The sequence below is a fragment of the Sus scrofa genome, chromosome 14, assembly GCF_000003025.6.
Source record: "Sus scrofa isolate TJ Tabasco breed Duroc chromosome 14, Sscrofa11.1, whole genome shotgun sequence".
Classification (NCBI taxonomy): domain Eukaryota; kingdom Metazoa; phylum Chordata; class Mammalia; order Artiodactyla; family Suidae; genus Sus; species Sus scrofa.
In genome coordinates, this window is record NC_010456.5 from 77,699,834 (window position 1) to 77,715,566 (window position 15,733).

The following is a 15,733-nucleotide window of genomic DNA, read 5'->3' on the forward strand; positions in this document are numbered from 1 at the left end:
CCTCCATATGCTGCGGGAGCGGCCCAAGAAATAGCAAAAAGACAAAAAATAAAATAAAATAAAATAAATAATTTTCAAGTGTTAAACTGACTTCACATTCCTGGGATAAACATTATAGGTTATATTGTATTATCCTCTTAAAATATTGTTGGATTTGATTTGCTAAGATTTGTTGAAAATTTTTGCTTCTATGTTCTTAAGGGTTATCAGGCTATAGTTTTATTTTCGTATAATATCTTTATCTGGTTTTGGTATGAGAGTAATAACTAGCCTCATGGAATGAATTCAGAAATATCCTCTCCTTTTCTGGAAGTGTGTTATTTTAGTAGTCTGTTTCTTCCAACTTTTGTGCTATTGTTGACATGTATTTTACTTCTGTATTTACCCATATTGTTACCATTTCTGGTATTCTTCAGTGCTTCGTTTAGATTCATATTTTCATAAGATGACATTTTTGTTCTGCCTGAGGGTTTCTTTTTCACCTTTCTGTTACTTCATGTCTGCCAGAGATGAAATTGTTCAGCTTTTGTGAGTCTGAAAAAGTATTTTACCTTTGTTTTTGAATGACATTTTACCAGTTAGAGAATTACAGGTTGACGATTTCTTTCAGTATTTTAAAAATTGTCACAGTCTTCTAGGTTGCCTTGTTTCCACTGAGGAATCTGCTGTCATTCTTTTTTCCTATGTATGTAACGTGTGTATTTTCTATTTTTGCTTGTAATATTTTCTCATTGTCACTGGTTTTGAATAATTTTATTATGATGCGGTGTGGCATGGTTTTTTGTGTGTTTATGTTTGGAGTTTGTTGAGCCTTTTGGATATATGTATTTATAGTTTTCATTGAATTTTGAAAAATCTTGGTCATTGTTACCTCATTTATTTTTTCTGTGCTCTCTTCTCTCTCTTCTCCTTTGGGAACTATGATTACACAACTCTTAGGTTATTTGAAGTTGTCCTACCTCTCACTGATGTTCTTTTCCTTCTTTCTTTTTTTTTTTTTTTGATCATGGTAAAGTATATGTAACATAAACTTGTATGTTAACCATTTTTAATTGCTGCACAATTCAGTGGCATTGAGTACATTTACATTGTTGGAGTTCTTGTCGTGGGTCATCTGTAAGGAGCCTGACTGGTATCCATGAGGATGTGGGTTCGATCCTTGGCCTCTCTCAGTGGATTAAGGATCTGGCATTGCCATGGGCTGTGGTGGAGGTTGCAAATGTGACTCAGATCTGACTTTGCTGTGGCTGTGGTGTAGGCTGGCAGCTGTAGCTCCCATTCGACCCCTAGGCTGGGAACCTCCATATGCTGCACACGTGGCCCTGAAAGCAAAACAAACAAACAAAAATTGTTGTTAAGTCATTACTACCATCCATTTTCAGAACGTCTTCATCATCCCAAATGGAAAGTCTCTTCCCCTGTGTAAAGTAATTCTCCTTTGTCTCCTACCGCACAATCCGTGGAAACCATCTACTTTCTGTCTCTATGAATGTGACTGTAGCTGTGTCATAGGCCTCAGCTGCAGCTCCACTTGATCTCTTGGCCTCGGACCTTCCATATGCCACATGTCCGGCCGTAGAAAAAAAAAGAAAGAAAAAAAGAAAAAATAATATAGACGTGTGGCTTAAACAACACATTTCCTACAGTTCCGGAGGCTAAAGAGTCCAAGTTCAAAACACTACCAGATGTGGTGTCTGGTGAGGGCCTGCTTCCTAGTTCATAGATGGTCATCTTCTAGCCATGTCTTTACATGGCACAAGGAATGAGAGAACTCTCTTGGGCTATCTCTTATAAGGGCACTAATCCCATGAATGGGATTCATGAGGGTTCTGCCTTCATGACCTAATCACCTAATGTTATCCCATTGGGGGTTAGGATTTCAACGTATGAATTTAGGGGGAACACAGACATTCAGTCCATAACAAGTTCTCTGTTTTGCATCCTTCTCCTCTCTAGTATTCTATCCCATTAACACTAACCGCGTTGATTTCCCAAGACTCCGAAGTCTGTTTCAATTCTCCAAGTCTTCTGGGCCTTACCAAATTTCCATCCTGTACTACTCATAACTAGGACAGTAGGGTTCACTTTGTTTCCTGTCTTTTAAGGATCTCCGTTGTTGTCTGGTGCCTAGCGTCTTGAATTGTTCCCCCATATGTTTTATCTGTTTTTTGGTTGTTTGAGATGGAAGGGTAAATCTCATTTCTCATATTACTTCTCGGTCAGAAGCAGAAGTCCCTTAGCTGATAATTGATTCAAACTAATTACTGGTTAAAGCTGAAAGTGTGCCGAAACATTTACTAATCTAATTTCTTCATTTTGTAGATGTGGATGACCTATAGCTGTCATTTTCTTCATTAAAAGTCTTCTGTTCCCTGTAGTTCCTAAGGTATAACATAAATATTAAGTTGGACCTGAAGCCTTTTATCATCTTTCCGTATCTGTTTAGTGCAGGTTTTCACAGTGTTAGCTAAATATGCGCCTCTAACTATATGTACTCAGCGTACAATTAAAGGACGTGTGCTGAGTTGATGAAGCACAGCAGTGCAGTGTGTCATGCTTTCAGGGCATTGCCACAGCAGGCTCAAAAGACTTCCAAGAAACTTTCTTTTATGAAAACTCATATTTTCTAGCAGCTAAAACAGCAGCATCAAAGCCTGAGGGTTATACTGAGGGTTTAAAGAGTAGATGGTTAACCAGAATGATGGTGATGTAAGACAAGAAAAAAAAAAACATGAAAGAGATCATTTTGAGCAGTGTATGAGAGGAAACTGAAGAATAAGGCTACAAGGATGGGCGTGACTTGGAACCCATTGGTGGTAAGTTGTTAGAGAAAGGAGAAAGGTAGCGGAATAGAAATAAAATGACAGAATATGGTCTTGTTTTGCATGAGATGAACTTCTCATATTTGTTACATCATAGTTATTAAAGTGTTCATAGCATATGCTTATTGGATATTCAGGGATGAAATAATTTATTCAGAGAATACCTTGGGGAAAAGATAAGTATGTAGTGAGTAGAATGAAACCATCTGGCTAGGTATATGAACTAAAACATTGCAAAATCATTTAAAATGAAATTATATATATGCATATATGTGATAAAAGCTATAAAATAATATACATCAGTGTGTATAAATTCCATGAATTGAAATGAATAAATCATAATTCCTTAGCCTCTGGGATGGTGATTATATACTGTAGCTGAAACAAAAGGTTGAGTAAGAGTTTTTGGGGTTTTTTTTTCTGTCTTTTTGCCATTTCTTGGGCCGCTCCTGCGGCATACGGAGGTTCCCAGGCTAGGGGTGGAATCGGAGCTGTAGCTGCCAGCCTACGCCAGAGCCACAGCAACGCGGGATCCAAGCCACGTCTGCAACCTACACCACAGCTCACGGCAACGCCAGAACCTTAACCCACTGAGCAAGGGCAGGGATCGAACCCTCAACCTCATGGTTCCTAGTCGGATTCGTTAACCATTGAGCCACGACGGGAACTCCGAGTAAGAGTTTTTGTAGCTCTGTAGTAAATAAGAATTAGCAATTTTAAGACATATAGGTTCTTTATAGATGGATAGGCTGTTAATTTTCTGGAACTGCAAAGCTGTTGTGGATTAATACTACTGAAAGTTCTGCTTGGAAACAAAGCGTGATTTAAGGTCCAAAAACTGGGATTGCTTTTTAGTAATTAAATAAATATTAAATGAGCATGCTTCTTGTTGGCTGAATATTTTTGATGGTATAAGAGGTACTTATGTTGTTGAGTATTTGCCTTTTTTAGGTGGTTATAAGTCTTCATGGCAAGAGTTTATGTGGATAGAAGAAAAATGCAGAACAGTAACAGTTCTTTACTCTCCTCAGCATAAGGAAACAGAAAAATTTTCATAGCCAAAAACACATGTTATAAGGGAATGATAAGCACTAAAATCAGCAATTACTACATCTGGGAGGAGAGGAAGGGGCTTTTGTCAGGGAAGGACATTCACTTATTGATGTTTTGTTTTGCTTTTTATTTTTTGTTGTTTATTTTTTTGGCCACACCCATGGCATGCACAAGTTCTTGGGCCAGGGACTGAACTTGCGCCACAGCAGGGACCCAGGCAGCTGCAGTGACACCAGGCCCTTAACCCGCTGCACCACAAGAAAACACCCAGTGTTCTGTTTCTTCATCTGGGTGTTAGTTATAGAGGTGAAAATTCATCAAGCTCTATACTTATGATCCACACTTTATGTGTGTTAAGCTTGATTTTAAAAGTTTGCTTTAGGAGTTCCCTGGTGGCTCAGTGGGTTAAGGATCCAAGCAAAAAAAAAGAAAGAAAAAGAAGCAGAACATTTTTTTAAAGTGATTTTTATTTTTTTCCATTATAGCTAGTTTATGAAACAGAACATTTGTATTGAAACTGTTTGATTTTTTTTTACCCCCAAGCTGGGTAGTGGGCACATGGGTGTTTGTTGAATCATTCTTTCTTCTTCTTTTTAATGCTTTAAAGTTTACCTAAAGCGTACTTTATTTTTTTTTTCTTTTCAGGGCCACATCTGTGGCATTTGGAAGTTCGCAGACTTGGGGTTTAATTGGAGCTGTAGCTGCCAGCCTACACCACAGCCATAGCAATGCCAGATGTGAGCTGAGTCTGCAACCTACACCACAGCTCATAGCAATGCCGGATTCTTAACCCACTGAGCGAGGCCGGGGATCATATCTGCTTCCTCATGGATGCTAGTTGGTTTCATTACTTCTGAGCCACTACAAGAACTCGTACAATGTTTTTTAAAAATCTTTTCAAAACAAAATATGGTCTTTATATATCTGGAAAATGTGAGAAACCCATCAGCTTTCATAATTGAGATAGTACTTAGTAGTTGAGAAAGTACTTTTTTTTTTCCATGTAGTCCTTTGTCTCCCATTTATCTGATAAAGTTTATAGATCTGCTATAGGCCCAAGTTACTAAACATTTTAAAATGAAAAAAGAACATAAACAGCTGTGTGGGGTCAAAGTAGTAAAAATTATTAGTACTTTTTGAAACGGTCAGTAAATTATTGGCCTTTTATAATTGTAGTGTAAAATATGATCCTCAGTTCCTGTCGTGGCTCAATGGAAACAAATCTGACTAGCATCCATGGGGATGCAGGTTCAATTCCTGACCTCGCTCAGTGGGTTAAGGATCCAGTGTTGCTGTGAGCTGTGGTATAGGTCACAGATGAGGCTCGGATCTGACATTGCTGTGGTTGTGGCATAGGCCTGTAGCTGCAGCTCTGATTTAACCCCTAGCCTGAGAACCTCCATGTGCTGCGAGTGCAGCCCTAAAAAGCAAAAAAAAATAAAATAAAATAAGGTCCTCAAATTTATGAGTATATTGAAATGTTTGATCACAAAATATCAATGATAGTTTAAGAAGGAAGGAAATTCCTTATTCAGTTCTGTCATGGAATATTCAAAGTATAGAAAGAAATAAGCTCTTAAGATATTTTTAGATATGTATATCTAGTTTAAAGGCTTTATTATATCTGTGATAGAAATTATTTGTGTTGTAGATAGAAATATGCATAATCTACGGGATTTCCTGAAATTAGTTATCTATCTGCTTTTGTGAGGTTGTTTTTTTTTTTGTTTGTTTGTTTTTTCCTTTTGGAGGCGAGGGAGATACTTATTCTATGAACATGAAGATTTCTGAAATTTGATTTGTTTTTTATGTATAGCAAATCTTTTTAAGTACCTCATTTTATGAAAAGTGTTGAGTTTTTCTTCTCACTTGTTCTCAACAGTAGGCTTTTTCTTTTCTTTTTTTCTTTTTTGGCTGAACCCAAGGCACATGGGTTCCCAGGCCACAGATCAGACCTGCGCCACAGCAGCAACACAAGCCACTTCAGTGACAGCTCCAGATCCTTATCCACAGCAGAACTCCAACAATTGGCTTTTTGTAATTATATTATGGCTTGCTATGATTTGGAAGAGCCACACTAGTAAAATACTATAAAACATTCAAAACATATTTCTGTAAAAATATTTGGTCATTAGCTTTCCATCTGCTATTGGGGTTCTATGCATAAACTTATTAGGATGTTCATTTATTGAAAACTACTCATTGAATAATCTTTGTTTCTTTTACTCTCTTCTAGAAGCCAGTAGGGCAGTTTAGGTAAATTACAGTTTTTGGTGTGTTTATGTGTATTTGGTCTTCAAAGGAATTGTTAGGACATACTGAAGTTTTTGTTCTACTTTTCTGTTTTTCCTTGACAGGCAGTGGAAGAGGAAATGGCTGGTCCTAATCAACTCTGCATTCGCCGCTGGACTACCAAGCATGTTGCTGTTTGGCTGAAGGATGAAGGTTTTTTTGAATATGTGGACATTTTATGCAACAAACACCGACTTGACGGAATCACATTGCTAACATTGACTGAATATGATCTCCGGTCTCCTCCTCTGGAAATCAAAGTCTTGGGGGACATTAAAAGGTTAATGCTCTCAGTTCGAAAACTGCAGAAAATACATATTGATGTCTTAGAAGAGATGGGATACAATAGTGACAGCCCCATGAGTTCCATGACTCCTTTCATCAGTGTTCTTCAGAATGCAGAGTGGCTCTGTAATGGGGAGCCTTCACATGACTGTGATGGACCCATCACTGATTTGAATTCTGATCAATACCAGTATGTGAATGGCAAAAACAAACATTCTATTCGAAGATTGGACCCAGAGTATTGGAAAACCATATTGAGTTGTATATATGTTTTTATAGTATTTGGATTTACATCTTTCATAATGGTGATAGTCCACGAGCGAGTGCCTGACATGCAGACCTATCCACCACTCCCAGATATATTCTTAGACAGGTAAGTTTTTTTTTTTCTTTCATAATTATTACTATTATTATTACTTTTGTCTTTTGTCTTTTTAGGGCCACACCTGCGGCATATGGAGGTTCCCAGGCTAGGGGTCAAATCAGAGCTGTAGTTGGCAGCCTTTGCCACGGCCACAGCAACGTGGGATCTGAGCCATGCCTACGACCTACACCACAGCTCACGGCAACACTGGATCCTTAACCCACTGAGCGAGGCCAGGGATTGAACCCGCAACCTCATGGTTCCTAGTTGGATTTGTTTCCGCTTTGCCACAATGGGAACTCCTCATAATTATTTTTTTAGTAATGAATTTTATTACATTTATAGGTGTACAACAATCGTTACAACCAAATTTTACAGCATGTCCATCCCAGACCTTCAGTACATCCCCCCACCCCCTAACCTGTCTCATTTGGAAACCATAAGCTTTTCAAAGCCTGCGAGTCAGTATCTGTTCTGCAAAGAAGTTCATTGTGTCCTTTTTTTAGATTCCACATATAAGTGATAGCATTTGATGTTGGTGTCTCATTGTTTGACCGACTTCACTTAGGATGGTAATTTCTAGGTCCATCCATGTTGCTAAAATTGCTGTTATTTCTTTCCTTTTAATGGCTAAGTAATATTCCATTGTGTATATGTACCACATCTTCTTGATCCACTCCTCTGTCGATGGACATTTAGGTTGTTTCCATGTCTTGGCTATTGCAAATAGTGCTGCAATGAACACTGAAGTACATGTGTCTTTTCGAGTCATGGTTTTCTTTGGATAGATGCCCAGGAGTGGGATTGCTGGATCAAATGGTAGTTCTATGTTTAGTTTTCTGAGGAATCTCCATACTGTCTTCCACAGTGGTTACACCAATTTACATTCCCACCAACAGTGTAATAGGGTTCCTTTTTCTCCACACCCTCTCCAGGTTTTCCTCCACACCCTTTCCAGGTTTGTAGACTTTTTGATGATGGCCATTCTGGCTGGTGTAAGGTGGTACCTCATCGTGGTTTTGATTTGCATTTCTCTAATAATGAGTGATGTTGAACATCTTTTCATGTGTTTTTTGGCCATCCGTATGTCTTCTTTGGTGAATTGTCTGTTTAGATCTTGTGCCCATTTTTGGATGGGGTTGTTTGGTTTTTTTGGTATTGAGCAGTAGGAGGTGTTTATAAATTTTGGAGATTAATCCCTTGTCAGTCAATTCATTTGCAAATATTTTCTCCCATTCTGTGGGTTGTCTTTTCATTTTGTTTAGGGTTTCCTTTGCTGTGCAGAAACTTTTAAGTTAGACAGGTAAGTTTTATTTCCTGTTGCCAAGTTTGTGGAAGATTGCTGTAATAGCAGCAATAATAATATTTTCATGATAATTATGTTGTTTATTACTGTTTTTGTTTTTTTTTTTTTTTTTGTCTTTTGTCTTTTTTGTTGTTGTTGTTGTTGCTATTTCTTGGGCCGCTCCCGCGGCATATGGAGGTTCCCAGGCTAGGGGTTGAATCGGAGCTGTAGCCACCGGCCTACCCCAGAGCCACAGCAACGCGGGATCCGAGCCGCGTCTGCAACCTAAACCACAGCTCACGGCAATGCCGGATCCTTAACCCACTGAGCAAGGGCAGGGACCGAACCCGCAACCTCATGGTTCCTAGTCGGATTCGTTAACCACTTTAACCACTGAGCCACGACGGGAACTCCTATTACTGTTATTTTGATTGATATGTACTTTCCATTTGCTTCATCTGTAGTATATAAAGATATGCTTTGAAATTGCCTTTTCCCTTTGGAGTAAACTAGACCTTAGGCCTAGATGAGTAGGAGGGATCACTGTTTATTTTTCTATAGCTATGTTATAGCTCCTTGGATACTTCAAATATTAATCCTAGAATGTTATTTGTAATTAATGGAATTTGGATTTTTGGTGTTTTTCTTAAGATGAATAGGGTTTTGCTTTTCTAAAAATATGAGGAAGTCTCCTGTATCATCAAATAAATTGGATTATCACAAATACTACAAACTTATACATTCATGCAAAACATTCATGTTTTTATGAATACCAAATGCATAAAAAAGAATATAGTGGAGTTCCCCTCATGGCTTAGCAGGTTAAGAACCCAACTAGTATCCATGAGGATGCAGGTTTGATTCCTGGCTCCACTCAGTGAGGTAAGGATCCAGTGTTGCCCTGAGCTGTGGTGTAGGTTGCAGACAGGGATTAAATCCCCAGTTGCTGTGGCTGTGGTATAGGCCAGCAGCCACAGTTCTGATTCAACCCCTACCCCAAGAACTTCCATATGCCTCAGGTGTGGCCCTGAAAAGAAAAGAAAAAAAAAAAGAAAGAAAGAAAAGAAAAGAATATAGTTTATTATATGAAAAGTAAGACTAAAATAAAACTCAGAACTATTAGTTTTTGGGGGTTTTTTTGTTTTTCTTTTTGGCTGCCCCTCAGCATATGGTGTTCCTAGGCCAAGGATCAGATCTGAGCCACACAGCAGCTCTGGGAATACCAGAGTGTCTTTAACCCACTATGCCAGGCCAGGGATCGAACCTGCATCCTGGCACTGCAGAGACACCACCAATCCCATTGTGCCATAGCAGGAACTCCACAACTCTTAGTTTTTGTATTTTTGATTTTTAAAAAAACTTTTTAAAGTTTGTAGTGCTGCCTTGTTTGTTTTTATAAAATGTTGTGCCCTTCTGAAGGGGCCGTATACTATATGGGTGTTTAGGTTTTTTTTTTTTTTTTTAATGAATTAAAGTGTCCATGTTAAGATGGCAGAATGACATGTATATCACATTTTATTCCCTCTCAAGCCCTAAAAGTATAGTAAAAAAAAAAAAAAAAAAAAAAAACTGGCACAACATTGTAAATCAGCTTTATCTTAATTAAAAAAAAAAAAGAAAGAAAAAGTATAGTAAAGAAGTTTTGTTTGTTTATTGGTCTTAAGTTGTAAACTCACAGGGGTGGGGCAGATAAGAGAGAAGAAAACAGCCATATATTTTTGTAAGTTTGAAAGCAGATGGGTGAGTGGCAACTAACAGACACAAAATAATCTAATTCTAAAGCAGCAGTCAGGAAAACTGAGAACCAACCCAGTCTGTGTTTCACATTTCTCAAGGCTCTGGATACTGTAGGTGAAAGGGTGGTGCTAAAAGGAGAACTGAATGAAAACTGTTTAAGAAGCTGTTAGATCCCTTTATCTCCTCCCTGATTCCATACAATTTTTCCAACAGAAGACCCTAAAAAAGTAATGAAGAAAGCATATGAATATCTGGGGAAAGGCTATTTTAGGCAGAGGAAAAAGCAAGGTACAAAAATGCTGAATCAGTAGTGGGTTTAGCATGTTTGAGGAACAGCAGGTGAGGGGGAGGTATACTTGGAGATGAGATGAAGAGACAGGAATCCAGATTGTGTAGGTACCAGATTGTGTAGACAATCCTAAGGACTTCAGCTTTCATTGTAAGTGAAAAGCATTTAGGAGAAGAATAGAATGATCTAACTTCATTTTAAAAGGTCATTCTAGGAGTTTCCTTGGTGGTGCAGTAGGTTAAAGATCCAGTGTTGTCCCTGTTGTGACTCAGGTTGCAGCTGTGGTGCAGGCTCGATCCCTGGCCCTGGAACTTCTGCATGATTCGGGGTGCAGCCAAAAAAACAAAAACAAACAAACAAAAAAACACAATACACTCTAATCTTTGTTGTATTGAGAATAGCCTAGGGATAGGAAAGCAAGGGTTAGTTAAATTATTGAATTCATGTAGACAAAGATGAGGTTGATTGGATGAGGATAGTAGTGGTAGAGATGGCATGAACATCAAATTTATACAAAGGCAACAATATATGCTTATGGATTTGCATGTTAAGTGCAAGAGAAATCAAGGGTTATTCCAAGATTTTTGACCTGAGCATCTGGAAGGATGGAGTTGCCCTTTATGGAGGTAGGAAGACTGTGAAAAGACCTGACTTGGAGAGAAAAGTAAGGGTTTGGTTTTGGATGTCAAGTTTGAGGTATCTTTTACAGCAAATCAAAGGTCAAGAAAAAAGATAGAAAGATGAGTTAGAGTTCAGAGAGGTCTAGTATGAAATTTGGGAGTTATGAGCATAGGTAAAGCTGTGATACTAGATAAGGTTATCCTAGGGAATGAGTGAAGAATGGAAAAGAAGATTAAAGATTTAGCCCAAGAACAAGTGTAACATTTAGATGTCAGAGAAATAAGGCAAAACCAGCAAAGAAGACTGAGTAGGTCAGGACAGAGAGAGAAAGAGTATTCTGGAAGCCAAGTTAAAAAAAAGTTGGGTTTTGTTTGTTTGTTTGTTTTTGCCACACCCTTAGCCTGAATAAGGTCCTGGGCCAGAGGTCATACCCGAGCCACAGCAGCATCCTGAGCCACTGAAGTAACAAGGCTGGATCTTTAACCCACTGAACCACATGGGAACTCCAAAAAAAAAAAAAAAGTATTTTAAGAAGGCAGGAATAATTAATAATTAGTGTCAGGCATGCCCAAAGGATCACGTGAGATGAGGGTGATTGTAATAGGTTCAAGAGAGAATGTGAGACTTACTGGAATTTACGTAAATGTCTGTCTCCAGAAATAGGAAACCACACATGCACAGAATTATGCACTGTGACATTATTTGTAAAAATTGTAAATATTGGAAAAGATCTAATGTGTATCCATGTAAAAATTGGTTGAATATGTAGTGGTATGCCCATTCAGTAGAGTACTGTTAATCATAGAAAAGAATGAGGAAGATTGGAGTTTCCGTTGTAGCTCAGTGGATTAAGAACCTGACTGGTATCCATGAGGATGCAGGTTCGATCCCTGGCCTTGCTTAGTGGGTTAAAGAATCCAGCGTTTCTGTAAGCTGCAGTGTAGGTTGCAGATGCAGCTTGGATCTGGCATTGCTGTGACTGTGGCGTAGGCTAGCAGGTGCAGCTCCAATTCATCCCCTAGCCTGGGAACTTTCATATGCCTCAGGTGTGGCCCTGAAAAAAAAAAAAAAAGAAGATGATTTTTATGAACTGATATTAAATGGTTTGTAGAGAAAACTCAGTAGCTATGAAGCATCATGGTTTCTAAATACCAATCTCTACTTAAAAGGAACAGACCAGGGCTCCTTAGAGAAATGGCTAATTTTAAGTCTGAGGCATGATAAGCATAAAATGAGCCTGAAACAGATCTTGTGCCATAAAGCAAGGAAGTGGAAACCAATGGAAACCTATCAAAAGAACAAAAAAAAATGAGGTTTTTTTTTGTTTGTTTGTTTGTTTTTTTTTTTTTTTTTGTCTTTTTGCCCTTTCTTGAGCTGCTCCCGTGGCACGTGGAGATTCCCAGGCTAGGGGTCGAATGGGAGCTGTAGCTGCTGACCTATGCCAGAGCCACAGCAACGTGGGATCTGAGCCTCATCTGCAACCTACACCAAAGTTCATGGCAATACCAGATCTTTAACCCACTGAGCAAGGCCAGGGATCAAACCTGCAACCTCATGGTTCTTAGTTGGATTCGTTAACCACTGTGCCACATTGGGAACTTCCATATGAGTTGGTTTGAAGGGGCTCCTGCTAGTCAAATTAGGACAGTTGGGACATACAAAAGCATAATGATGGTAACAGATTAAAATATATCGAGTTAGGAAAAGAATCTGTGACCCCATATGATAAACAAAACAAACAAAAAATGATGAAGTGGAGGGAAGTTCTTATAGGGAATTACCAGGGAACCAAGCACAGTGCATGAACTTTAATTGGATCCTAAATCAAGAAAAAAAAAATACTGCTGTAAAGAACATTTTAGGGACAAATAGAAAAATCTGAATATGGATTGCTTATTAAATGATACAGTTATAACACTAAATTGGTCTTACAAGTTGCTGGGTGTGGTAGGGTATTGTGTTATGAAAAGGATATCCTTGTTCTTAAGAGACACGTGTTGAAGCATTTAAGGGAGAGGTATCAGTGTCTGTAACTTACTTTTGGAAGGACTTAGGCTCCTCCAAAAGAGTATGTATGTGTATGTGTTTATGTATTTGGGTATATATAGAAAAAGGAAAATAAAGCAAATATGGAAAAATATTAATTATTATAAACAATTGATAGATTTAAGTGAAGAATATATTCTTTCAACTTTTGTTATGATCAGAATTTTTCAAAATAAAAGAATTGGACAAAGAAATGATAAGAGAGAGAAAGAAAATGGGAAAAGAAAAATTGTAAGTCTTTAAAGTTCTTTTAAGTTTTCCTGTGAGGGCAGCAAAGAAATGGAATTGTAGCTTGGGGAGAGGAGGAAAGGATATGGAGTTACTAGGGTTTTGTTTTGGATATGCTGTATTATATAGCATGATTGTTGTACTGATGATAAGAATGACCCAATTTAGGAGGAAGGAGGTGCTGTTAGAGTGAAAAAAGGGTATAATTGATGGAGTCATGTCCTTGAGCAGATGAAAAGGAGTGGGATCTAGTAGGTGGGAGAGGCTGGTCTTAGGTACATGATCTGTTCATTCGTAATGGAGGGAAAGGTAGAAAATACGGAAACAGAAGATGGCTAGAGCATGAGGGCATGCTCCTGTTTGTTTTTATGTTCTTTGCAAATAGAGATTTAGAAGAGAGAGACAGTTGGAAGTTTGAGGAGAAAAATGATGAGGTGTAAAATAGTCATCTAGGAGAATGAATCGACTTGGGTGATGTAGTAGCAGCACTAAAGGGTTTCTTGCACTTAATAGTCATGTTGACATTGTGTGTTTTTACTGGCCTCATTCAACTGCACAGGTACAGGTTTAGACTAAGTAGATAATTGGATTTAAGTGGAGGTGAAGTTTTGCTAGGCAGTACAGTGAAGGAAAAAGAGGAAAGGGAGTGATTATAATGACTCACCATGGACTTAGGTAGATAAGGAGGGACAGGTGGATATAAGTAAAGGACATTGAAAATGTTATAAGATCAGTAATGGATTATAGGTCTCAGAATTATTGAAGTTAGAAGAGTTGAAGGAATAAGATGGAAATATAAGAGGTGTTAGTGTAGGATTCTTGACATTGAAATTTTGAAGAATAATCTTGGTAATGACAAGATCTAGTTTATAACTATGGGAGTGGGTTACTGAAGTAGAGTAAAAGGCAAAGTCAAAGGAAGAGAAGTAAGTAAAGAGAAGAGGGAGAAGGGCACAGATCACAGCAGGAGAAGTTTGGGGTGGAGTAACAGTGAACCAAAAGCTAAAATCTCAAGAAATCAGGAGTTCCTGTTGTGGCTAGCAGACACGAATCCGACTGGAATCCATGAGGATGCGAGTTTGACCCCTGGCCCTGCTCAGTGGATTAGGGATCTGGTGTTGCCGTGGGCTGTGGTATGGGTCACAGACATGGCTCGGATCTGGCATTGCTGTGGCTGTGGTTTAGCACGGCAGCTATAGTTCCGAATCGACCCCTAGCCTGGAAACCTCCATATGCCACAGGGGTGGCCCTTAAAAAAAAAAAAAAAAACTGCAAATGAATGCTGAGTTTCTATAGATGACTGTAACAAGGCATAATGGGAGAAAAGAGGGGAAATGATCTGGAAGAACAATGAGGATTTTATTTTAGTGTACAATTCAGTGCTTTTTAGTGAATTTACAAAATTGTGTAACAAGCACCACTAATTCCAGAACATTTTCACCACCACCCCAAAAAACTCATATCTATTATCAGTCACATGCAATTTCTTTCTTCCTCTAAACCCTGGCAACCAGTCTACTTTCTATTTTTATGAATTTGTCTATTCTAGGAATTTCATATAAATGGAGTCATACAACATGTCGCCTTTCTTGGGGTCTGGCTGCTTTCCTTTAACATAGTGTTTTTAAGATTCATCCATATAAGTATTATGTATCAGGGCTTCCCCCCCCCTTTTTTTAACCTTTCATTTCACCTTTATTTTTTTTTCATTATTCATTTATTTATTTATTTGTCTTTTTAGGGCCACACGGCAGGGCATATGGAGGTTCCCAGGCTAGGGGTCGAATCAGAGCTGTAGCCGCTGGCATACACCACAGCCACAGAAACGCCAAATCTGAGATGCATCTGTGACCCACACCACAGCTCATGGCAACGCTGGATCCTTAACCCACTTAACAAGATCAGGGATCAAACCTGTGTCCTCATGGATACTAGTCAGGTTGTTTTCCACTGAGCCATGGCAGGAACTCCTTTTTCATTTTTTAAAGTTTTATTGAAATATAGTCTATTTACAATGTTGTGATAATTTCTCCTATACTCAAAGTGATTCAGTTACACATACACACATATTCTTTTTCAGATTCTTTTCAAGACTTCTTTTTATTACAGAATATTATTTTGTTGTATGAATATACTACATTTAGTGTATCCATTTATCAATTGATGAGTTTTGAGTTGTGTCCACTTTTTGGCTACTATTAATAATGCTGCTATGAACAAAGGTGTTTTTTGTTTGTTTTTTGTCTTTTTAGGGCCACCCCCATGGCACATGGAGGTTCCCAGGCTAGGGGTTGAATCGGACCTATAGCTGCCGGCCCTCACCACAGCCACAGCAATGCCAAATCTGAGTCATGTCTTCGACCTGTGCCACAGCTCATGGCAACTCTGGATCCTTAACCTACCAGTCGAGGCCGGGGATTGAACCTCCATCCTCATGGATGCTAGTCAGATTGTTTCCACTGAGCCACGATGGGAGCTCCAACAAAGTTTTGTATAGACACGTATTTCAGTTTGCAGTGGAGATTTGAAACCAAATTTTGCCTAACAGTCTATAGTTCCACTAACTACAAAGGCCCATCCTCTTAAGCATCTAAACTTATTCACAGGAGAATGGAAGCAAGTGCTATTAAGTGTTTCTCCTATATCCCCTTGGATCTCTCTCTGTCTCTTTCTCGCTCTTTTTTTTTTTTTTGGTCTTTTAGGGTTACAAC

The 15,733-nt window shown here is 38.6% G+C and overlaps 1 protein-coding gene across 8 annotated transcripts in view; it reads left to right on the plus strand.

Annotated features, from left to right (window-relative positions):
• Nucleotides 1-15,733, plus strand: part of SAMD8 (sterile alpha motif domain containing 8) — a 58,371-nt gene that overhangs the window by 20,547 nt on the left and 22,091 nt on the right. For 5 of the 8 annotated variants that reach the window (XM_005671120.3, XM_005671121.3, XM_013983360.2 and 2 more), the window contains exon 2: nucleotides 6,233-6,825. In XM_005671120.3, coding sequence (XP_005671177.1) covers nucleotides 6,233-6,825 — 593 coding nt within the window. Of the gene's footprint in view, nucleotides 1-1,283; nucleotides 2,387-6,227; nucleotides 6,826-15,733 lie in introns of those variants that run through there. The other 3 variants (XM_021073145.1, XM_013983358.2, XM_021073146.1) reach the window with 3 other exon arrangements.